The sequence below is a fragment of the Varroa jacobsoni genome, unplaced genomic scaffold, assembly GCF_002532875.2.
Source record: "Varroa jacobsoni isolate VJ856 unplaced genomic scaffold, vjacob_1.0 contig01451, whole genome shotgun sequence".
Lineage (NCBI taxonomy): Eukaryota > Metazoa > Arthropoda > Arachnida > Mesostigmata > Varroidae > Varroa > Varroa jacobsoni.
The window spans coordinates 47,262-72,055 of NW_019214637.1; the positions used below are offsets into that span (position 1 = coordinate 47,262).

The window sequence follows — 24,794 nt, forward strand, 5'->3', positions numbered from 1 at the left end:
ACGAACATTTTTTTAATCACATTGCAATATATGTTGAAAATTATGGTTCATCATGCTCATTTTATTTCCTGTCATTTTACGAAAACTTTTGTAAATAAAAAATCAGCTATTAATGAGAGGGTGAATCGGAACTTACGAAACGTCTATCAGTTCAGGATAGCTATAATGGCCATTATTACTCGATGTATAGTATAGGAAGAATAAACACAATCAGAACGCTCGTAACACAACAGAATAACTTCCCCAATTGGTACATATAAGGAGAAAGCATCACTGAATATTAATTCACGCGTTCGTTCCTAGATTATTATTTTTATTTCAGATAGTACCCTCGAACTAATGAAAGTGTGGTGAAAATTTCCATTACATATAATCCATTCAACTTATAGAAGCCCTGATTATTGCAGTGAAATGTGAGAACCAAATACCGGTTTTCGCAAAGATAGCACTGCACCGCAGGACATTTAAGTGTTTTTATCCTTTATATATACTTATTTAACTTAGCCGTGTTGGTGAGCGGCCAGAGCAAGTTTTTCACAGCCACTCCTTCTGTGCTTATATAGCCCTAGCCGTTAACTTACTTTTAGGTTATATTATAGTATACGATCCATTGCAACTTTACCACGCTAATATGGCGGAGTGTCCTGATCTCGCCAGTGTCATCTGCTACCGCTCAGTCGCGTTAAAACTGTGTAATAATAATCATACGTTTCACAGTTTAGACCTCTTTTCTTGCATGTCTAAAAATCCTTTCGTATCCGTCAGGCTTGATTCCTTTGTTCAAAGCCAACTGGCGGGTTTTCAACGCTATCGGGATGCCTTGCATAAGTCCGAAACTAGAGCCAGGAAGTGTTGTTTTAGCTCTGTTAGACGTTGAATAAGCACAAAAGCGGAGAAGTTTTTGCACTCAGTTTTAAGGTATTTACATAGTTTGATCATATCCGTCGGAAAGAAGTTGAAAATTAAAAAAGAATGCTGCCTTTACCGGACACGGTAGAGTCAGGATCAGGGCTTAATCTAGCAGCTATAACAGAAAACTGATAACTATTTCAATAGGAGTGGAGTATTTAGCACTCTCCTACATCAAGTCTGGATGTGATAATGAGAAAGCGGTTCCGCGTAGAACACCTTTTGGTCATCTCTAACCTGACCAGCCGGTAATAGTGAGAAATTGTAGTGGGGGTTTTAAATTTTAAAATGATGTATAACTTTTATATGACAGTATTTTAACCCCGGGGATTCGCTAGGGGCTCTTGAATTCAATCGAAGTGTATTACAAGAACAAGAAAAAATGACGTTGGGAAGCACCGGTTGCGATGGAACGACAAATATCGAGAGTTTGATTCAGAGAAAATATGCTGTAAGTATTAGTCTCAAGTTTATAGGGAGATAATAGATGCATCCGCTAATTTGCCTCGCGTTTGTTTTGCCGTTGGTTCATGTAGCCCTCTTTCCCAGCATAAAGCCTAATAGCCTGCATCACAGCATAGTCTGAGCACAGATTCGAAATCATGCGGTCAGTTACGCTATACATTTGATAGGCACAAAATCTAAAAATTTCTAACTCCACGTAATTTGAACACAGAGCTTCACGTCGATTTAAGCATCGTAAGGCAATGTACACCGCTTGTCTAGATAACCCGATTCGTAGAGCGGTCACTCTGAGCAACTTGACTCGGAGCTGGTAGAATCTCATCCCGTCTATGCCTGAGATTGAGCCCACTGAACAGGTAATATGGAGACCCCAGTCTGATTTCTGCGCTGCACTAAAATGAAGTCTGCTTATCAATATACAGTCACTGAAACGCGCTGTCACAGTTTCAGGTCACGGCTCTCCTTTTGACATTTGACGCGAACTCTTTCAGAAGTAGAGTACAGAGAGAACACGCTTCTATATGTGAAAGGTTCCAGAATTATACTACTCCGATTATACTCAAGGTTTTTATATGGCGGACCGCATCCTTTCGAGTTGGTCCCTCTGCGCCAGTGGCTTCAATGATAAGATATAAAACGTGGATATGAATTGAAAAACCGACATCTGTCACAAGACGTTCCTTATTAATATTATGCTCAATGAGAACGAAAAACGACCAATCTAGCTCGATTGTATATGGCCTCTGAAAAAAGGTCTAAGGCATGTTTTACGCAAGTAGTTAAGGTAAACTTTACTTTATAGAACAGTCTAAAATAGATTACTTTCGTATGATGATGTACAAATGTCATATGAATGTTCTGTTCAGTTGTTCATAATACGGGAGTAATTACCAAATAAAAACAAAATTAGGAATGTAAGTTTTTATTTCGCTGAAAGGTGCTTAGAAGATACACAGACCAAACGAAAACAACGACTAGCGTCTAGTTTAATAATAATTTAAGTTTACCATCTTTTCTTAGAACCTAAACGAAATAAGAAAAATCTAAGTTATGCGATACTTCTCAACATATCTATCTGTATGTCTTGTTCATGACTAAAGTTACAAACAGATTATGCAAAAGCTGCGTATAAAAATTAGCTAAAGAAAAATCTTGCTCTTTTGAACTGACGCACTCTGCTTTGACGGCAAAAATTGGTAAGTGGCAAGCATGCAGCTGCACAATGAACACTTTCCGGCCTAAACGGATTTTAAGGCCTTTATTCTGGCCTTTAAAGGATTTTATTTCTTTAAAGTCTCGATGTTCCTAAAACAACGCTATATCTATATGAATATATTTTCTCGAAAATTAGAATGACTCGATAACCTTGACCCATATTAGCCTTAAGCTATTTGCAAAGGAATGGACCGTTATTCGTAAACCGGCTGCTGACCAATAATATTTTAATCATTTATTGTCTGTTTATGAAAATATTTGTGAGTTCTAAGGTACAACAAAGATGCAGGATCGTGCGTTAAAGCCCAAAAACAAGGTTTGATCAAACCTGCTATACCATTCAGCTTTCGGTGAATATCAACTAATTGTTGGAAAAAGATGCTTTTAACAAAACGACAGTTATTTACGATTATTGGTGCAAACATATCAAGCATGAAAATTACACAACAAAGGGGCTAATTGGACCTTAGGTCCTTGAACGGAGAAACGAGTGAATAAGTTGCTATGACCATCGAAACACAACGGCATAGAAAACACGTTTCCTATCGGCTCTACGTAATGTAGGATTCCTCGAAGGATGTGTCATCATGTTAGAATGAAAATGTTGAAGACGAAGAAGAATATCGAACAATGGCTTTATTGTACAACACATGGAAATACGCGTGGAACGACATTTCGGCAACTGGAATCTGCGAAAGATCCGCCTGGAACCTCTAGACAATAGGTTTCAGTGATCACAGCAACTTAGTTCTCCGGTTGAGATCCTAAAATACAGTTGCCTGCTTTGTGCCCTTCGATCTCCTAATTCGATTGCGCCATTATTATACTGTGGCCTCGCTGAAGGCTTCCTGGCCGAATGTCTTCACAACTTTTCAATAGAACTCAAAGGAAAAATAAAAAAAGAGATTCTCTTTTAAGAACGACCGCCGAAGTAGGCCGAATAGCGGTTCAGTACCACGAACATCTTTTTTTTTTGTGTTATTAACATCAGTAAGAACGAGTGTTACACTTGGGTCCCGTTATACGACTATTAGGAAATACAGTTTCGGGAAGTTAAAGAACACTATAATAAAGTGCATCCCAGTATACCTTGAGTGAACAAAACAAATCTATGTTCGCTGCTGTGGTCGTCTGTCGTAGCGACAAATTGGTTCCAGTCTCGTGTTCGCAGAAGCTGAGCGATCGCGTTACTCTCGATTAAGCATAGACGAACAGACTGCTGCGACAACTTCTTCTAGAATCTTTTTTAGAACACTTGTTGCGAGATCTTACCAAGTAAAAGAACTAAACTTCCCTTGCAAAGATCTGTCAATCGAACTGCAATAAAGCCGCTGTGTATAGAATTTATAGCTGGAAGTCGTTTTTCTAATATTCACCCTTAACCCCCTACATAATAAGGATCATTTACTTCGTTCTATAAACGTACTTGCTGCCAGCATCTGACATTATTCGTGTTTAGTTTAAAGCTTCTCCCAATTATTCTATACCTTCAAAGCTATAGACGTGAAGTAACAGCTTCTGATACGCGGATCAACGCAGACGAATTACATTAGTGTTCATTTGTGTTCTGGAAACATTGTTCCACAGCTCGTGTTTTTCTATTCTATCCATATACAGACGCCATCTTTTAATCGTGTCATCAAAAATTGTAAACCATCCTTTTTGAAAACGGGTAGAAATATTGACAAGAACCCTTCTAGAAGGGGTCACTGTGCCAAGGTAAGCTTCATTTTCGTAGTACATCGTGTTTGAATTTTTTGGCGACCTGCTAGGTGACTATCAACATTGAGACGGGACCAAAATATAGACAGATTATAACGCACGAGTAAGAATTCGCAAAAAAGATACGCATGTACTAATAAAACTAGGTGATATGCAACAAGCAAAATAACCTGATGAATAAACAAAAAGGTAAATATTTCAAACGTATAAAATGCGTTTTGAAATTTTATCTTTTTTAGACCGTCTGTTTTTTTTTCTTCACTCTTCGTAATTCATCGTAACTGTAATAAAATAGAATTATTATTGTCATGAAATATGCGTGTAATTTGTACAGTTATAGCTATTTGTTATCACATTGAATATATCATGCTAGACCGTTCGAGATTACCAATATTCAGCCGCAGTTCACAAACACATCACTGCTAGTAGTTGGCCGAACGCAAATGCAATGTTGTTAGTTCTTGTGCTGCTTATGTACAATGTTGTTATATATATATATATGTGTGTGTGTGTCTTCAATAGGTAAAATCGTGTCGGCGTAATTGTTCTTCACTTAAATTAGTGGTAGAACCGTTTGTTTTTATATTGTTGACGCATCACAAAATTGGGAATGATTATAATCGTTATACATCGGTGTCGCTAGTTTAAGTATTAACAACGTTTCCTAAACATGAAAAGCTCAATCATAGAGTAGTCGTCTGTCGTGGTGATGCTCTTACAACATTAGTTGCTGGTTGATCTATGAGCACGCTGTGATCAACTTCAACTTTTTAACTCAGCTGAACTAACTTCCCGACGCACCAATGGTCTAATCGTTCCTGACCTATGTCGAATCGAACTGACGCAAAATACGTTATCTGCAAACGTTGAAATCGCTATTTGGGTTTGCACATAACGCGTCCCTACTCGTACGATCATGAGATAGCAATATGGCTGCCTTAATATTGTGGACGAGTTAAGACTAACAGATGAGACTTGGCGGACCCCTGTTACTCATCTTGCATCCGTCCTACAAATCAGTCTTTGAAAAAGGCAATTTAATTCGATTTTAGAAGCGTTGCTTTAAATATTCGTTAGTCGAATGTACGTTCTCCGGCTTTTAGTTACTCTTATAGATCAGTTTGGCTCCGCTCATGCGTAGACAACCTGTTCTTTGTTACTTGCTAAACGAAAGCCCTGGATTGCTTACCGGCGATTCGATCTGCACAAATACTTGCTAGAACCGAATAGTTAACCTTCAGGGTTATCGATAAATCCACTAAAATATAAGTAACATGCGTTTCGGAAGTTATGGCCAGATAGGCAAGTAAAGCGTCGCATTGTGCTTTCTCCTAATAGGCACCTTTGGAGCGAATCAACTATAAATTATGTAAGCAAGTTCCTGTATCGAATGGCATTGAATCATCAAGTTGTTAAACTTGAAGCAAAATCCTTTAATATTTTAAAAGATCACAATTGGAATTTAGCTACGCAGCTTTTGGCCGAGGTTAGAGTAGATCATTTTTATCACCCTACCTTCCTGATATTTCGTATATTTGTCAGAGTTAGATATTTTTTCTAGTACAGACCAATAATATGTAAGTTGATCTAGTCCAGCTAACAGAAGGTAAAATAGCGGAAAAACATTTCAATTGATGCCAAGTAGTTCATGACGAGCTCAAAAGGAGGATCTTGCCGAATATTCATTATTTCCTTATGGTATAAAACTGCAAATTCTCGGTACAACCTGTATTTCTACACGTACCACATAGATTTCGCTACTGAAGTACGAGCATTTAAACACATCCTGCCAAAAACGATAAGACGTGCTATAATCAATACATCCGTATAGTAAGATAGATCTCTGATATGTGTGTAGGAATATTTAGTTGCACTAACCACAGAGATCCAGAATTGAAAGAACCTAAAAAGTTCGAAGTCTTATTTCCCGTTGGGTGGACCTAGTAATGATCCATTATATACACCTTGGTTACACACACAACGATATCGCAAACATCAAATCATATTGTATAGTCAATATGATCTAATCCTATGTATGTAGTTACTGTGGTGTCACCTATTAATAGGGCCTTATTCCCTTAGTTTCTAGACTACTCTGTGTTCAATACATGTTCTATTTTTGACTACTGCGGGTTGTTTTAAACCTTAAACACGACTTAAATTAACATACGAATTCTATATAGATTACAAGAGACCACGGTTATAATAGATCTGATCTTACAATAGGAAGCAAATTCGGGGATGTTCCCCTAAAAATATTCCACCCTGATTTCATTTTATATGTTGAACTGAAGCTATACCTACTTTGACTCCCTCTTTCCTATAAGCGTTGTATTTACACCAGCTGACTTAAATTGCTTGTAGCCAGACAACAATGGTCCTGTTGTTTGTGTCTCGAAATCAATGATGCTCTCCCTATCGTTTTTACTACTGTTGTTCTTATTAGCGGAACTGGCAAAACTTACGATGAAACTCTCAAGTTCATGCGGTTCCACTTGAATATCTTCGGGCAAAATATACTCTCCATCCATGGTTCCTGTGAGACTAGTTTTACGAATTGATAAAACGGTAACATTAGTAAAGGCTAAACCTCGGCGCCTTTTTGCTGTGCCTGCCATTGACATCTCACAGTTCCGAAAATCTGGCGAAGTCCTAATAGAGCAGTCTGGAGCGCGATTATGCAGTACTAACAGAGTTCGATCTAACGATGGCAGGTGGTAGCTAGCTCCATTATTTACTTCCGATGGAAGGGTGCGCATTGCAAGCAAGTACGTATCGCAGTCCGCAGGCTCCAACAGGAAACTCACCTCGGTGTGAAGGTCACGTGGAAGTGCATTTGGTCGACTCTGCATTACAACCGGCGGGAAGTTTAACATGATAGCGAGGCGGTGAGCGGTGCGGCTCAGCAGAGGCACTTCACGTTTATTTGAGGCGGACTTATTTACTGAAGGTTGTTGATCTTGTTTTCGGGTCTCCATGAGCAACCAAAATCGTGACCGTGTGTGAAGGTTGTCCGACACACCCTCAGAGAGGCCTCGAGCATCGTCGAAGCGTAACTTGCGGTCGAGCATAATTTCAAGGCGACCTGGCTTAGTCGAGGTGACTCCGTGCGCATGATCGGCGAGCAGTGTGAGTCGAGAACCTTCGTCCTGAATAAAAACGGCTTCCGTCATTGGATAGTAATTTGCCTCAACGGACAACAGGTCATTGCGAAGTCGACGCAGAGTCTCAAAGCCCCCCGAATCGGTAAAGAATTCTTGACCGGATGAAAGATCTGACTGCAGTGTCATGTACATTTCAAAATACTCGCGTCGGACAGAGAGATCGAAACTAGTCTCAAGTTCAATGCCTGCGGTCAGGGCGGCGCCTACGGAACTCTTTTTGTGGTACACTCGATAGCGTTGCATCACTGTGTTCGGGTAAACAACGATTACTTCACTCATAAGTGGGCCGCGTACCAGTCGAATAACGGGAAATCGTCCTGTAACATTTTGTCGCGGTTCCTTCAAGTCAGGACGGAAAAGGTACGCCCCACTGTGGAAGTCAGCTGACCGGTATGCTCCAAACGCCATCGATACGTCTCGACCATTGATGCTTTTGAGAAGGCCCGTTGATCGACTAAATACCACATGAACATTCTCGTTAATCATTGTGATATCTTCATCGTTGCTTGTTTCGAAGTTGAAAACATGCCCATTCGACAGGGTGGGCTTTGCTACAGGTGGCGAATTCGACTCCCACGAATCTGACATGAACACCTTTATACTGGTCGCTGGCGTAGCAGACCTTTCACCCAATGTTTGCCCAATCACCTGAAAGTAATCATCAGTAAAGCTAATTAAGTAGCCCGGCTCTTAAATCACAGCTCTTTCAATATTGTACAGAGGGATGCTTATGTTCCTATTGCAAAGCAGTGGCTTTCGTTTGATGTGCGACATTTTATACTATCTAAACAGTTGAGTGTTTACTTATTATGTTTTACAGGCAATGAATGAAGCAATAATTTTGGGCAGACGAGACCCTTTGGCCTGCATTAACGTCTGCATAGCAAATATGCAGAACTATCCTTGTCTAAAGAGCTCCGTTCATTCTGATCTGCTTCGAACTCAAACTTTAAAGTCTCTTTTTTAGGAAAATGCACCACTTCTGAAGTGTGCACTTGGTTACTAATATGTCCTACAAGTGCAATATGCGTTAATGTGTTTTCAAAAGAAAGTAATACATGGAGAAAATGCTGATTTTTGTTTTCCATTTTCTTGCACGCGGAAGGCTACAAAGTAAACTGGGATTTAAACTAACTGAGCGCGAGTAGATAACCATGATGATACTATAGGTAAGCTTTTTTAAAACGTCTCTCTGCTACCTAGAACCTTTTCTTCTGTAGCTTATTGATAAATGGAAATTTTCCTATTAAGGTTTTTTTTTATTATTTAAGGTTTTCTGAATAACTGACATAAAAAAAAACTTGATGGATTTGCGTTGCCACAACAACAATAACACGGAAGTTAGCATTATTGTGAGCGACGTGCCATTTACCTCGAACGTTGTTGTTGAAAGAGGCGCTAATTTAGCGATAAACAAGAGTTCGTAAAGACCGGTAGGCAGTTCGGCAGAGTACCCCCAGACAGGATTTAACTGGAACTCCAGCTCATGCCCTTCAGGCCCAAGCACCTTTTGCACCGAATCCGTTACATGTATACGAATCGCTTCTTGAACGACAAACGCATGACTGTTAAATACGACTACTTTCGCAGGTCGCCGCGCCTTTGCTGGGTAGTCCGAACTGTCTGCGTTCCAAAAATGGGCGTTAAGGTTCAAAGGTATACGTACGGGAAGAGCGTCAAGTGAAGTTCTCTTTTCGGACAGTTGCAAGTATGTTGTAAAGGGCATCTGGCCTTGCTGGTGGTAACGGTCATTGTATGTGTCTTGTCCTGAGTAAGGCTGATATACAGGCTTGGCCTTCGATTGTATGTACTGCATAACGTGAGCGATTACCGATTGGGTGTCCTCTATGCCTTGGAATAACCGTTGGCGATAGTCTCTCATAACGTGAGCCTTCGAGGTACCTGTCACTGCATCATGATGCTGCAATTTAAAAACAAAGGTAAAAAGGTAAAACGATGAATAAAGGACCATGCTAGAAGTTGGTGAACTTACTAGGAATTCATCACTCGATCCTGTCATCCGGTTTTGATGAACAAAGTGTACATAGCTTCCTTTCTACGGCACAAGTATATATTAAGAAAGGCTGATATATGCACGCACACATTCTTAAGAGAAAGTGTTACTGGAGTTGCTTAACATAGCCACGCACGTAACTTGGCAAGACCTTTAGCTACTGCCGTTGTACATCAAATGCCAAGTGCCCTCAGACACTCCCCAAGCAGCTCTCAAAATACCTGGAAAATGCCCATCTGTTGTCGCGCATTATTTAGAAGCATGTAGTCGGCGTCAATGCGAGATCGTAATTGCTCGTGGCCGCCAGTTCCTAAAAGATGGTGCCTGCAATACGGATATTGTGCAATACATTGTGACAATTCTCCAACTGGAAGGGTAGACGAGTGTAACTATATTTGCTGTGCAGCAGTTGTCTTTTGCAAAGAAATGCATACAGAGCACATACCTGCCAAGCGAGTAGATGATCTCTGCGGTTCGAAGGTAGTGCTGCAGTTCCCGTGCTAATTGTTTCGCAAACGGTCGGGTTGTAAAATAACCCGTCCAATAGTTCGCTTGACCTTCGGTGTAGATATCTCCGTATGGCATAAAATCACCGGACAAAGTGGGAAAGGTTTTTTGCCGACGGTGTACCTGTAACAATTCAACATAAGCACAATTTACTATGCTGTATTTGCTATGACGCCTGTCATTTTTGTGTTGCCGATAGTCCACTCCTATTTTATGCATCGACTCCTACCGCATTCCAGTAGTCGGCCAGCGATCCAAATTCAATGTGAGCGCTGCTGAAAATCTTCGGATTTTCATTTATATAATTAAACAACTGTCGGTAATTGTTGTACTGCTGTTCCCACTCTTGTCGTCTGTCATAACGAAAGTCATCTCCGAGCAGCACGAGCGCGATGTTGTGTGTGTAGAGGGAGCCCAGTTTTGAGTATTGCTCGATCAAGTCGACGGCAAGCTGATGGATGTTCGCCGCCGACACGGGCTCAGAGCGTGACTCAGAATGTTCGCCAAGCATACGCCGGAAATCATATCGAAGGCATACCTGAAATGTGAGCAAATATTTATTTCCCCTATAAAAACAACAACCTATTCGCATAGGCAAGTATGACCGCAACTACTAATTTCCTATGAGATTTCCGATGGTGAATAATTTTTATGAAACTGCACGTATTGCGGCGAAATAGGTACACTTTTCCAGAAGGACTAAAAAGCAACAAGCTGTGACACTTCAGGCTGAAAGGTCAATCAAAGATCAATAATCTTTTCTTTTGGTACAGTCAAACGCTATGCAACTGTCCGTGCCTAATTTACGTATGACGCTATAAATACTTACGCTTGTATCGGGTCCGCATGTATGTTTGATCGAGTAGAGATCGAAGGGTGCCATATGACACACGATTTGGTCTTTTAATTTGCTTCTATTAGATCGGCTATCCGAACGGGTAAAACTTGTCTGCCATATGAATTCTAGTTGCTGCCTATCGGCCAGCCACCTGGAATTAGCGTACGTGGGAACAAGAAATACATAAAATGACTCACGCAGTGTCACATAAGCCACCTTTGGGAAAAGCTTATTTATTACATAGCAACAATGTGAAAGACAGAATGGTAAAAACCTTTTCCAAGCGTAGTGTGTACGCTGGATAAATGTGTTATGAATTCCAGAACGGCGTAGTAAATAGGGAACAGCATTGCCATGACCAAATGGGTCTATTGACCATCCGTTCCGCGGAAGTGCCTTGTCTCCGAGATGATGTTTAATCCACTGATGTCCCTCGATGAGTTGATCAAACATTGAATACAAGTGCACGCCAGCCTCATCGGTCATCACCCATCCACCAGTGAGAATTTCTAGCTGTCCTCCATACACTAGCTCTATTACCTGCAATAAACAATATAATACCACAAAGTACACGGTTACTGCGAAGGTAAATTGCAGCTTGACAGAGAGCGACTTCATCGGCTTAAATTAATGCTATGAAAAAAGTAACGTTGTAAAGAGATATATTTGAATTAACCACCTCTTAACGAGGTAACCTTAAACGAAGAGTGACACAATTGCGTACCTGTAAAATAAATGCGATAGTAAGGTAAAAAAACAGAATGAGGATATAAGGAATTCTACGTATTACCTTTTGTCGTAAATGCGGATGTCTGTCCAACGTTTGCCACCAGCGAGCAAAGAACGACATCTCTGACCAGACGAAACGAAAGTCCCTGTGATTGTCGAGGAAGTTGACAGAATTGTTGAGGATATGTGATGTCTGCTGTTGAAAGTACATATCAAATGTTTTAAGCCAACCGGGATCATTGTGCGAATGGGGCAGGACAAACACCTGAAATAAGTGAAACAAGGTCATTCAATTTGATGCCTATGGCAAGCGATGTCGTGGAAAAGGTATTTCGTTTACGTGGTATACCTACCCATCAAATTAGCAGCTTTCCGTGATCTCCGAACTTGTTGCTGGATGTGCAGTCAACATAGAAATCGGCCTATATAGAGATAGCTTTTGGCTTCAGATAGTGTTTTACTTAGCTGTCCATGAAGGCTATTTTATGAGGCCGCACTTAGTCATCGTATAATTATTAGATTATATTCAGTTATCAACTTAATTTGTAAAGACATTGATTCATGTATTTAGTATATTTAGGCACATTAGTTACTGCCGGAAATACGCCGCTAAGCATTGCAGAGTCAGGGTGCTTTGGTGCGTTGGGTTTTGGATTTGACTGTATAATTTTATTTAGGGTTTAACTATAGCTATATACACCTTAAGCGGTGATGTATTGTTGACGTCGAGTCTCCGTTCGTTCCACCGTCGTTCCCAGTTGGCGCTCCAGTAGGTCGAATCGACATTCGCGAAGTCTAATTTGGTAGCGAAAACTTCTGTTGTATCAATGTCGACGGAGCTTTTATCCAGTGTCACCGGGCAGGTATTTAACTTCTCACCATTGCCAACACCCTCTCTGTTTCGTTGAAACAGCCATGACCTGAAACTGCGAACGGAAATCCCAGATAAAAAAATCGGTTCTCTGCGAAATCGATCGACCGCCAACTCGTTGCGTCTAAAGACTTGGTGACTATTTTCTAACTAGCAGTCGGATAGCGATATGTTTGTAATACCGCATAAATCATTTTAGTTGATACAAGACTAAACATATGTACTGCTCTCGATTATAGGTACCTAAAGTATATTAATAAATAAGTCTAAAAAGAATACTGGGGCTTGTTATCATGTATCTTATTGGTTATTAACATCATGTATCCTATTGTTCTTAACGTATAACTATGCAACTATTAACAAAAATGTTTTCTGTTAAAATCTGTAAAAAAAAAAGGCGTTTTCCTTATGGTGTTCTAGCCTTTTTTAATTCAAACTATCGCTGCGACTGCGCATCCTTATTGCAGTCTTTCTGTTCCTACGGTACTGTGGCTAGCATAAATATGCGATTACGGGTGAACTGTGAGTCTCCTATAACAATCTTCTTAAGTTGCATCTCGAATCAAACAGTTTATAATAAAAGAAACATATCAATGAAATTTGTGAACTTCCTTACGCGAATACTTCAATATATCAACTAGCTTTACTAAACTACTTATATTGCCTAGCTTGACTTTACTGTTGCAATTCCATTGTTATTACTATTGATTTTATTTATTTATTTAAGGTATTAGGTACTCAAGATATGGAGCCAATAAAAAAGCATTACATGATATATTACGCACGAACTGCTGATAGCATGTACGGGTTTTTCTTGGCAAAAATACCTAATAAATGAATATTTTAATGGTGGATGAATTTATCAAATAACGAAGGAATTACAAGGTGTACCTCGATAAGCGGCATATAGCGGATCTCATCGTAAGCTATTACTCTGACCTCGTGTGGGATGTTTCTCGTGTTCCAGATAAGCCCTTCGGCATAAACCGAATTATGATATGCTTCAACACAGGTACTAAATTTTCCCTTTTAAACCATACCTCTCTACAAAAACTCACCTCGTGGCTGGCTGCTGTCTGTCTCCATTACTGCTCCTGTGAGGTGTCTCTTCTCTCTTCAACGGTGCTTCCAGAATCAAGTTCTGTTGCTCCTTTTTTCTAGTTATACATAACAGAATCATCAGTTTCGCGCTGTTTAATTAACACCGACTTGTCTACTAACGCATCGAGAAAAGCCGCTAATTTCTTCATAATAATATTGATCACACTTCAAGCGTGAACTTTATATTTCGCATCGTTTCAATATCACTTAACTAGATATAGTAAAGGAAAAACCGTTGTAATTATGTGGTGAGTTGCTTTATATGATATTTCAGACATGCTTTTGATGATCACGTCCAAATGTCCAGCAAAAACATACAGATCAAACGCATTGCGTGAAGAGCACGTCGATAAGTAAATCTAAAGGATCATGTCCCGTTATCCCAATTTTCATCGATTTACACAGGCCTTACCGTTTACCATTGTCGTCTATGGACGCAGCTTCATTGGTCAGCGAGACAGGTTCCACTGAACCAGCCGACTTGTCTACTGCTAAGCGCTCTATTGGTGCGACTGGCCGAGACCTTATTGTTCCCTGGGTACCATTTTGCTGAATGCATGATACATAGACATATATACATTTAAGTTTAGTGTTATCCTATTGTTATACTATGTTTGATCCTAATATATATATATATATATACATATACATCACTGTAAAACAAAAGTTTTAAGTAGGGTTTATCTTTAGATGCAAGCGAAAGTCAAAAGACAACAGTTATTTTGTAAGACAAACTCAGTGAAAAGTAAAGCTACAAAATGTTAGGTTCTTAAGTAAGTATTGACGATCCTCAAGCCATAATCTAAGCAAACATTTTTATATTTCGAAAATCTTTATATAACAGAATATGCTCTAATAACCTACCATTTTTCTGGCAATATCACGAGCCCATAACTGTGAAACATCTGTGGCGAAAAATTATGACGCGCAATTTTTGCCTTTTTTTTTTATCAAAACTAATGTAGCATCATTTTGGGAGTTTTGCAGAGACCCAAACAGAAGATACACTGATGATGAACGTTGCAGTTATACGGCGGACGCATTAAAATTTCCCACCCAAGTTCTCTCAAATTTCGCCAGGTAGGTAAAATGTATGTGGGCTGGCACTGTCGTAGTGGAAGACGGGACCCCTTCTGACCACTACTTCGGTCGATTCCGTTCTATGGCTTGTTCTAATCTTGTTAGTTATCGGCTGTAGAGGTTCAAATCAATCGTTTTGCTAGGTGACACCAACTCGTAATGCACGACTTACTTCTAATCTCGCTAAACACATAACATAGCTTCTCTAGCGTCAGTCCGGGCATTGCCCAGATCGTGAAGCACGCTACCGTCGCACGTGATCTATTTTTCATCACCCGTAATTACGTGCTTTAGAAATGGCTCGATTTCGTTACGTTTATGCAAACAGAAATATGATCGAGGAAATTACTTCGCGTCAATTCATGAAACACCCAAACATCGAGTTCCTTTGCAGCCAGCTGTCCTCATATCGTTCAAAGTTTTTCAGCGGTAGAGGTTTAGCTCCGTGGCGATACCGTGACTATTCACGTGTTGGTCTATTGACTTTCAAAATAGTTTCATACACTTTTTTTCGTAGTTAATCGACCACAACGAGGAGCATCTTTCACATTGAAGTTTGCAAAACAGAAACAACAGAGCTACCTTTAGACCGTTCGTTCCGATAGTGTGGCTTGACCACAAAGAGCACAAACTCTTTCATGGGCATGGGCAACATCAATGTCTAATATAGCGAATTTTCAGAGATATTTTACTCATATTCAAAAGCGCCCTATCGAATCTGACAAAAAGCCATTCGAACAATGGACATTTCGGGACATCTATTACCGTCAAATCTCGCTTTCCACGTGATACGAACGACGACTCAACGCGACTAATATTACTTGACATATGTGATTTTAAAGCCACCTAGCTTAAAAAACCTCATACCGTTGCCATCACCCAATGCATAAACCTCTAATCGTACATGGAAATGCCACGCACTAAATCGTTTAATAAATATACAGTTTCAATCCATTGCTAAAAATAACTTCCGGCAGGGAACTTTTTTGTGACAAGGTTTATTTTTCAGTATTTCAGGCGCAAATAAACATTGACAGATGATTGTTTTCTCTAACAATTCAGTGTTTCAAAAAAGTTCGCCCTTTCACTTTTTTGAAAAATAATAAAATTAACTTAGATGAGCGCTGAAGTAAGTGAAACTCAAAAGCTACGCCTTCTTTAGATTTTATAGTAAAATCAATAGGTGAAAAAATTTACCACAACTTAAAACGAATAATTCTTCGTGGATACATATGTCAAGGCGCATACCGTGATGTCCCAGTTTAAGCGCAAGTAAAACAGGTCTTTAGTTCAGTTTAAAGTTCATTAGGCAAAAGCGCTAGCTCCTTCCGGCATATCCTTGTCGATTAAATGTGGATAGAGATGTAAATTAAATGTGGACTGGAAGTAGGGGAACAACTGAAGAAACTGTGACCACTTTTCCAAGATGTGCGCCATATGGTCTTGGATAGATTATTTGACGAATTGCAGAAGAAACTGGTGGTGTTCAAATTAATCTAATTTTCTTCCATAACGCTACGCTGCTTTCAAAGGGGCTTAAAAATTAAGATAAAGTATTATTTTAGCGTGACAACGAAACGGATTACATTTTCCTTTTAGCAAACTAAGCTAAAATCATTGAAGTTCGACATTCTCGATCAATTATTCCATTGGCAAAAGTGGCTTCTATGAGTGATTATTTCATATTTTGAAGATTTTAAACACCTCTAAATGTTAGATAAACAAACATCAATGGTGCCAATAGTCTCGGAAGACATTTGTTGTCTGTATATTTCGATAAGGATCCAATGACGCAGTACAACTTACTCTTTTTATTTGTGAGAAATGATTTGACTTTCAATACAAGTATAACAACGTACCTGATACTGAAAGATGAGGACAAGTGTGGCCAGAGCAAGAAGGATCAGGCAGACACAGAGGTTCTTCGGCCGCAGCAATAAAAACTTTGCCATCACTGCTACTTCAGGCAACCTCAGCGCTGCCTGTCTGAACAGGCGAATGCAGTAGGGCTGATATTTTCAATTAACCTTGTTTAGTTCTGGATTTGCTCTTACTTTGTCGGTTTCCCAAATTCTGGTAAGATACAGCCGATCATCGGTACTTCCGAGCCATCCCTGCGAGCATAAGAAAAAAAATGAACGTTAACTATATCTGTATTCTCCGCTAAATCGAACTCAGTCTATAACAAACTCAGTTAACCATGGTCAACAAAGCGCGAATATAAAGACAGTTTTAGTAGAACTAAGCATAGCAGTATATTGTAATTGTCATAGTATTTAAGAAGCCATTTTAGTTCAGTGATAATTTCATTAACAACTGGATAATGATGGTAGGAATGGATCTAGATTTCTATACAACAGAGGCTATAATCAACGGAAGGTAAAAGAAATGCCAGTAGAACAAGCAGATAAGTTTACAGGCAATCTGGTTACGACATTAATTATTTGGTAGCAGATCTGACAGTGAGGTTTTACCAACCAAATGAGACGTACATCTGAAGACAGTACGATTTGCCGTGTATTAAACATCATAGCAATAATTGCCCGCCAAGTGTCTCTGCTGTGAAAATACTTGCACTAGCACCCTATGTTTCTGCTTCCATTACAACTATTTTCTTGCAGCATTATGCGCTAATAAACTATTGAGATAATTGCTAAGCTTTTTCTCTGTTTAAGTGCGCTTTCGTACAAGCAAACAATATTAACTGAACGATTTAGCAATATTTCTGATCTCTGCCCGATTGATCTTTGTTTAGCCTCCTATGTTTCCAGTGTTATGTCAGGTATCGCCATTTGATATTCCATCAGAAACCTGGCTTCTATGAACATGAAACGAAAGGTGTCTATGCCCGCGTTCAAACCTGAACTACACCGTGTCAAAAACTGGAAGACAAATAAAGTAAGTAAGCTACCACACCCTCTGTTCAACAACCTCTTCCCCTTCAGAATTATAAAACCTATGTCTTTGGAGGCTTAAATCAATCTATATGGTCTATAGATACAATTGTGTACCTTCTATGTTTGCTTTTAGTTGAAGTACAAGGGCCTTGTTTATTTAAGACAGGATGACTTTCATTGATAGAAGTGTAGAACTTAACTGCGTTAACGATACTGTCGAAGATTTAGAATAACGAAGCTAGAAATATTTCGTATCGTCGAAAAATTCCTAATATATTGACCGCATCATGTTTCTAACGTCAATAATGCCGGAGATAGCTACAAGGAAGCTACTAAAAAATATAAGGGATTTAAAGGGCGGTGCAGAAGATGCTCTTGAGTCAGGTTCGGAAGAGGCACGCTTCTAGGCAGGAAATTAGTCTGTCTAATGAGATAGAAAAGCTGACGAGGGTGACCCTGGGCTGATGATATGATGGTGCTAGCTACTTACGTTTTGAAGTTTTAGGGTACTGTTAAACAAAGACCCGGGCTGATTTGAAGTCAACCTTAAGAAGTAACTTGAAAATTAATTGATAGTGGTCTTGGCGGAAACCCCACTTCTACCCAAATAAAATAGTCTTACGCTCTTGTGATGTCCGATCTTGTTCCTTATTTGTCCATACAAGTAGATTTTTTGGCAGCACATCTATTATAATACAACTCCGAAGAATTGCTTAGTTCTTATATATTTGTTTCTCTATATGGTAAATAGTTTAGTTCTAAATATATATAATCCAATTTGGATAAAAATGAACCAATTGTGTCATACTTAGTATTTACAAGCTAATAAGTGTTTACTAAAAAATACTTCATGCAACTCAGATTTGTACTGCTGAAAATAATGCGGCATGTTATATAACCGTCTCTTGAAGAAAAAGACCATTGGTTTTATATTAAATGAACTTCGAGATGATGCAGCGGGCTTTACCTCGGTAGTAAAATTCTATAAACTACTCTGGCAGATTTTCTGTTAAAAACCGCTAAATATAATTGACTTAGCTTTCCGCATCAGAGTTCAATAACTCCATTCACTTGGTGGCCTACCTTTGCTAGGACCTAGCAAATCCTGATCTGACAGGATTTAACGAAATACAATAAAATACTAAAGTGAATAATCATAAATAAAATTAACGAAAAAAATATTTATCATTGGGACACATTTTTTACTTTTCAGTTGGGTTCAATGTTATATGGTAGCGAATTCTTCAATTAAGGTAAAGAGATTCAGAGCCATCAATTCAGCAAAGCTTTTATATAAAAAGCTACACAAACTTCCGCGCTAGTTTTCGTACCAGAGTATAATTTTTAAATATATACACGTATCTTCAATAAGCCTACTTCAATAAGCCGCACTTCGCAGGGGATCCTAAAGATAATGCTAATATAAATCTGTTTCAAATTTACAATAAGCCAAATTTAAAATAAAACTGGGTTGGTTAATTTCCCTTGTGGACACACCGAGAATTACGCAAAAATTCCAGAGGCTCAATGTTGTTGTAAGTGAATTTTATTTAGACCAGGCTAAGTGCTTTAGGGAATCGTTAACCAAATATTTGACCGCAGGAAACACTTTTATAGGCTACGGTGAGGATTCCGTATTTTATGGACTACAATCTCACCGTCTGTGCAACTAGTTTTAACAAACCATTGTCTAATTTATTTATTTTCACACGCCTGCCTTTATGCAATCATTCTTTACTTTTTTTTATATTTGATTACATCAGCGGCCCTTAATTACGTCATCCTCTTACGTAGATTATGCAAATTTACCTTGCAACTTTCAGATGGGCTAATTAGAGGGATCCGAAGTCACGAAAATTTAGACCCTTGACAAAGGTGACACGTAACGTTTCAGCCTACTCGATGTGTCTAGGTCAAAATGTAATTATCACTTTGGCATTGACAAACACGATAGCTTTATTTCTATTTGATTTCTGCTATGTAATAAAAATATTATAGTTTATTTACAAAATACGATGCCAGAATCCGGCATTATTGCAAAACTGTACTTTACTTAAAATACAGTGAACTCGCAAAGCCGTGTTCTGTCACTTAGACCAATATTTTGTGACAGACTTGAAGTTACTACCCGAAACGTGTCGCTTCTAGCACCAGAACTAGGAAAAGAATATTAAACAGTTTGTGTGCTTGAGACCACGGACAGTTCCAATATTCGAACGCAGCTCATTGCATTAAGACAGAGTCAACTGCTCTAGCTTGACCGTACTTAAGAGCTGAGACTAAGAGTGACTCGAGCATTTGTGAGGAAATAAAACATTGAGCTAAGCGCCGCGTAGGTGAACATTTCTGAATTAGGCTCCTTAAAGAATCCCAAAAAGTAAATTCTGGAATTACGTGCGGATATGGCTTCAATTACAATACAATACTATTTAACCAAAATTTGCACGTAAGATACTTAGTGCTTCTGCTGCCAAAAAGTAAATTGCCTCGTAATATTTCTAACCCGGTACTTAAATCGACACGCAGTCTCTAGTTTCGCTTATGTTTAGCCGCTGCATTCGCAGAAACCATGCTTACCATCTTCCTCATAGGCACTATTGAAACTACTGATAAGGCCTATTCACATTCATCCTATGCTTCTCATTATGCACGGCTATTCCGCACCAACGCAACCATGCTCGAGCGGATAAGCGCTCCTATTCTACGTATTATGACACGCACTCAGGCTACCACTAACGAAATTAAATCTGCTACTTTGAAAGGGCTACCGGTTCACCAGTCTACTACTAATCCCTGAAAGAGTAGCCAAAATAATTCCATATGGCTAGTTGAAACATCGAACTCTTTTGGTTGGACCGAACAAAAACGACGGTTTTAATACAATATTCATATCAGATAGCTTTACGTATATGCAACCTGAAAAGATTATATAGGAACCTACAATCATCATCTATCGCACCATCGTTGTTATGCTCCGAGCAAAGACCTCCATTAAGGGCAGAATCTATCTATAGCGGCATAATGCTTTGAACAAATAATCAACACTTACCGTCCTGTATTTTCCTTACTTTGAAGTTCTTGCATCGACCTAACCACTTTAACATATTTTCGCCTTCGAAGTACAACTGGCGGTTGAGCTTATGAATGTTTTTGAAAATGGTTTTCTAATAACTGTTTTTAATCTATCTTATAAAATAATAACTGTAGTCGGCAAGATGAATGCGAAAATTATAGAGCCCCAATACAAAGCTCTATTTAAGCAGAATCACTTAACAATACTTTTGCCATTATCAGAAACACAGGTGCCTGTAAGGTTTCTAAGGCAATTAGCCTTTAAATGGTCAAGTGATTACGCTGCTATAGGATACTAGAGAAATAACAAAAACGTGAAATTAGGACAGCGGCGGAAAAATAATGAATGTGATAATACAATGCATCAAAGCAACGCGTTATGTGAAGCTGCTCAGCGTGCTATCGTAATACAAATCTGCCAATGTAAATAATGTCGTGGTTAGCGCAAAGTACGCACTTAAAGACTAAGTTCCTTAGGAATTTTACACGCAGCTGTGTCTCTGGTAACGGTGAAATATTCTTTATCGATTTTGCCTTAACAGAGCATTGTGTTGAGATTGTACAATTCATTTTTATGCCATATATTTGAGGCAATATGTAGTGAGCTACCTGTTGCCCAATATTGACTTCCTTATATTACGGCATCGCACGCAACATTGCACTGAACTTCCATATGACAATTTTATTAAAGCCGGTCCATATTTACGGTTGAAGCTCAAAGTTCCATTGATTTCTAACAGACGGTTTAAAAACGAATACACAAGCAAACAAAAAAACAGAAATACAACGAAACCTCGTTCTGGCGTCTAAAAATGTCAACAAGGAACTTATGCTAGAGCTGATGTCTAATTCTAAGAAGTCCGAATATTGTCGTGCCCTTCGCTGCTAAGATCTGCTGTTCCACATACAGATACAGGTCGCTTATATTTCGGTCAGTGCACTCTTCATATGCAAACTTCCAGGGGCTAATTTCCAGTGTATAGCCACACTGTGCCTTGATAAAAGATTGTGAATTTCCATCGTAGTTCTCCTAACTTCTCTTTTCATCAAATTTTTTAACGTATGCAAATATCTAAGACCGTGGGCTAGAAAACTATTTTTTATATTTCAACAGGTTTTGAAATGCCCGTTCACCGTTCATAAACCCTGAAATTATATTGATGCACAATTCGGACGCAGGACCAGAAATGCGTTTTCTACGTGCAATAGTGCTTTTCCATGAAGCGCAACAGAGGCAGGAAACAATACTTTATATTGTAGTTTGAAGAGGTACCTTTTACTGCTTATCGTCTTGATTAATTCAGTCACTTGATCTTTAAAAATTGTAACTTGGGCAGTATTGCCATGGAACTTTCAAAAAAGTGCATACATGCGATTAATGCTCAATTCTTTAAAACAGTTACTCGTGTGCAACTGTTGGTATTATCAAGCAGCTTTATGGATTGCTCAAATGTGGTACTCCTAAGAATTTCATTTCTAGCTAATTGTCAACGAAGTGATATTTGATTTCTTTAGCAAAACGACGGCCCTTCATTTAAACTATCCCTAAAATCAATAGCTATTCATGTTTTTCCTTGTTTAAGATTTGGCTTATCTCTACCGTTTCGGTTCAAAAGAGCTTTTTCCGTTCACTGTTATCAGTGTTTCCACAGCGAACACTTCGTATGTGACTTAAAAGCCTGCTAATAAGCTGTTCTCCTAAAGTAAACATGGACGTGAACAACAATATCCTTTTAAACAAACTTAAGTTTCCCAATTCTAGGTAAGAGTCATACTGTTACAACTATCGAATTCGTTATATTTTTCTACGCAATACGACAGGATAACTTCGGCACAGCTCCATGTTCCGCATCCTAAAACTCGCGTGACACACAAACAGGTGCGATGATTTTGTCCAGCATTTCCTATGGATAAATTTATATGGGTTAATTTAGCAACCCAAATTGCTCAGCACTGCTTACTACTGTCGTGCCCACTATAATGCTCTCTTAAATTTGACGTTTGAAAAATACCATACTAGAAAAATCTAATACGATTTCTGCTGATGAATGTAATCAAGCGAGATGTTTTGGAAACAATCTTGCTGCCACGGAAGTCGATTCAGGGTATACATTTCTTTAACGGGTCCTTTTTCCCATGTATAGTACCGTAAAGTGACTTTTAATTGCAGAACGTATCCGATTCTGTTTTAATACGTAAAAAAATTCTCATAAATAAATATTCACCAACAATATACATATAAAATAGAAGGAGTTAAGAAGAATGAAACTCACTTTCTCTTTCCCCCGTTGGAGAAAAGCTATTACCGAAGAATAATTTTTCAAATATTTTTTTTATTAAGGGTCTGACAGTAAAGGATTTTATAAAAATTTTTTAGAGTTTAAGGCTTTCCGTGCAAGGTGCGCTTGATTTCATCGACGCATTTTTTATGTCGTTCATTGGATCTAAGCATATATAAATATATGATTTTCAATTGGTTGTGGCATAAAAAATGTGCCCATGCTGTATTAAACATGTTGATGTCATCACACAAACAAACGAATCTTAACTTGGTCTCAAAGAAACTTCAATGGTGTATGACCTAAAATTCACTTTTCGGTTTTCATAATGACGATATCTTCTTATTCGTATCGTAGATAACACTGTACAGTAGTAATAGAGATAATTTGCTGTCATACTAAACGTTTAAAAGACGTTTCCCCAACGTGTATAGCTTTGTTAATCATTTTTGTCAGTTTAGTACTATAAACAGCAAAAAGTTTACCGTCGCCTATGGAATAGTGCAGAGACGGGTAAGAAGGTATCAAGTCTACATATCCGTATGAGCATAAAAGCACTGTTTAAAACAGTCGACTGTACGATTAGGACAACAAAACTCTAACTACTCGATTTAAATCGGCCATGTTGAACGCATACACTTGATTACGTAATGAAGTGAAAGTAAATAATAAGGTGAAAGATGTGCGCCCACGATATGCATTGTAATACCATACGGTAATTTGTACATATTCCGTTTTTATACAGGTAGCTCGACTTGTACTTCGTGAGACCGTTTCATGTATCCATATGTAGAACATAAACCCGAGTCGCTAAACGAGTGCAAATGCGATTTTCCTAGAAACAAGTCGACTAAGTTTCATCGAATTTATTAGCTAGTAACAAGCGATGAAAGATCACTTCTACCACCTATTAAAAAGAGATTAGACCTGACAAATACAAAGAGTCTTGTTCATTCGCAACACTAAGGAAGGTAAATATTGAGAAAAACCAGAATGTGTCTTTACAGCTTCCGCGATCAAAAGAAACTCATAATTAGCGTGCTCCATCTATAAAAAATTCCAGAGTGGTTACTCAATAAAAAAATCATTCAACTACTATATTCGTTCAAATTCTTTGTCCAGCTGATTATCCCCATAGTTGATTCCTCTCTTGAAGAAATCACCTACTTGAGCTAACGAGTAAAGTATTGTTCCTGACTAGTAATCTGTGCGGCACTCTCCACTACACTCAGAGAATCTGGACTTTCGTCTTCAAGTTCCTGTGACCACAAACCAGGTACTGTCCATTCAGTTATACACATCAGAAAGAAGATTAGACCCGATATGGAATGTACGAGCGAGCAGGAAACATCTCTAGATATACGGATAATTGTCTATATAGTCGGGATAGAAGGTCATCGGGTGATAATAACTCGTTGACATAACTGTATTCTCACTGAAGCTCGTTTAGTAGACAATAATACATAGCGCACCTACTGGCACCCGATAGACTATAGGGCCGCTTCTGGCCTGAAATTAATTGATATAGCTACCGACTCTGTAACCATTCTGCTCTTTTAGACAGACAGGGCTTCGCCGCTACATCCAAGTCAATGCGAGAAGCTGGGAGGGAGATGCGTTTGAACCAGGCACACCATGTACCTACACACATGCGCTTCATCAACTACCATCTAGGACCATCAAGCTCCGCCAAATTACAATCACAGCTGATCCCAGCTACAGGTAAAAGCAGCTAATGTGTCGGTCATTGCACGCTACTTACTGGGATGCAATCGCAGATAACGACGTTGAAGTGATGTTTAAATAAAATTGTACGACATATGACAGTTACTCATTACTAGAAAATGTATACGAACATAAACTTTAGTGATGCACCTTTACAACGGTTAATTGTCGATTGAGCTTGATGAAGCTCTACTCAGCATGTGCTG

At 38.9% G+C, this 24,794-nt stretch overlaps 1 protein-coding gene and 1 long non-coding RNA gene across 3 annotated transcripts in view; one reads left to right on the plus strand and one right to left on the minus strand.

The window, feature by feature from the left end:
* On the plus strand, positions 1-6,107 carry LOC111272033 (uncharacterized). The gene is made up of 2 exons (XR_015315579.1): positions 1-1,730; positions 1,819-6,107. It is a non-coding gene; the product is annotated as an uncharacterized LOC111272033 (long non-coding RNA).
* alpha-Man-IIb (alpha-Mannosidase class II b) overlaps positions 3,211-24,794 on the minus strand; it is a 21,837-nt gene continuing 253 nt past the window's right edge. The window contains exons 1-13 of one of the 2 annotated variants that reach the window (XM_022853174.2): positions 24,031-24,779; positions 16,475-16,729; positions 13,948-14,084; positions 13,493-13,591; positions 12,264-12,489; positions 11,625-11,828; positions 11,109-11,374; positions 10,826-10,985; positions 10,226-10,534; positions 9,935-10,119; positions 9,711-9,813; positions 8,848-9,396; positions 3,211-8,123 (exon numbers count right to left, since the gene is read on the minus strand). In XM_022853174.2, coding sequence (XP_022708909.1) covers positions 6,612-8,123; positions 8,848-9,396; positions 9,711-9,813; positions 9,935-10,119; positions 10,226-10,534; positions 10,826-10,985; positions 11,109-11,374; positions 11,625-11,828; positions 12,264-12,489; positions 13,493-13,591; positions 13,948-14,084; positions 16,475-16,567 — 3,843 coding nt within the window. In that variant the 5' untranslated portion in view covers positions 16,568-16,729; positions 24,031-24,779 and the 3' untranslated portion in view covers positions 3,211-6,611. Of the gene's footprint in view, positions 8,124-8,847; positions 9,397-9,710; positions 9,814-9,934; positions 10,120-10,225; positions 10,535-10,825; positions 10,986-11,108; positions 11,375-11,624; positions 11,829-12,263; positions 12,490-13,492; positions 13,592-13,947; positions 14,085-16,474; positions 16,730-24,030; positions 24,780-24,794 lie in introns of those variants that run through there. The other variant, XM_022853175.2, reaches the window with a different exon arrangement.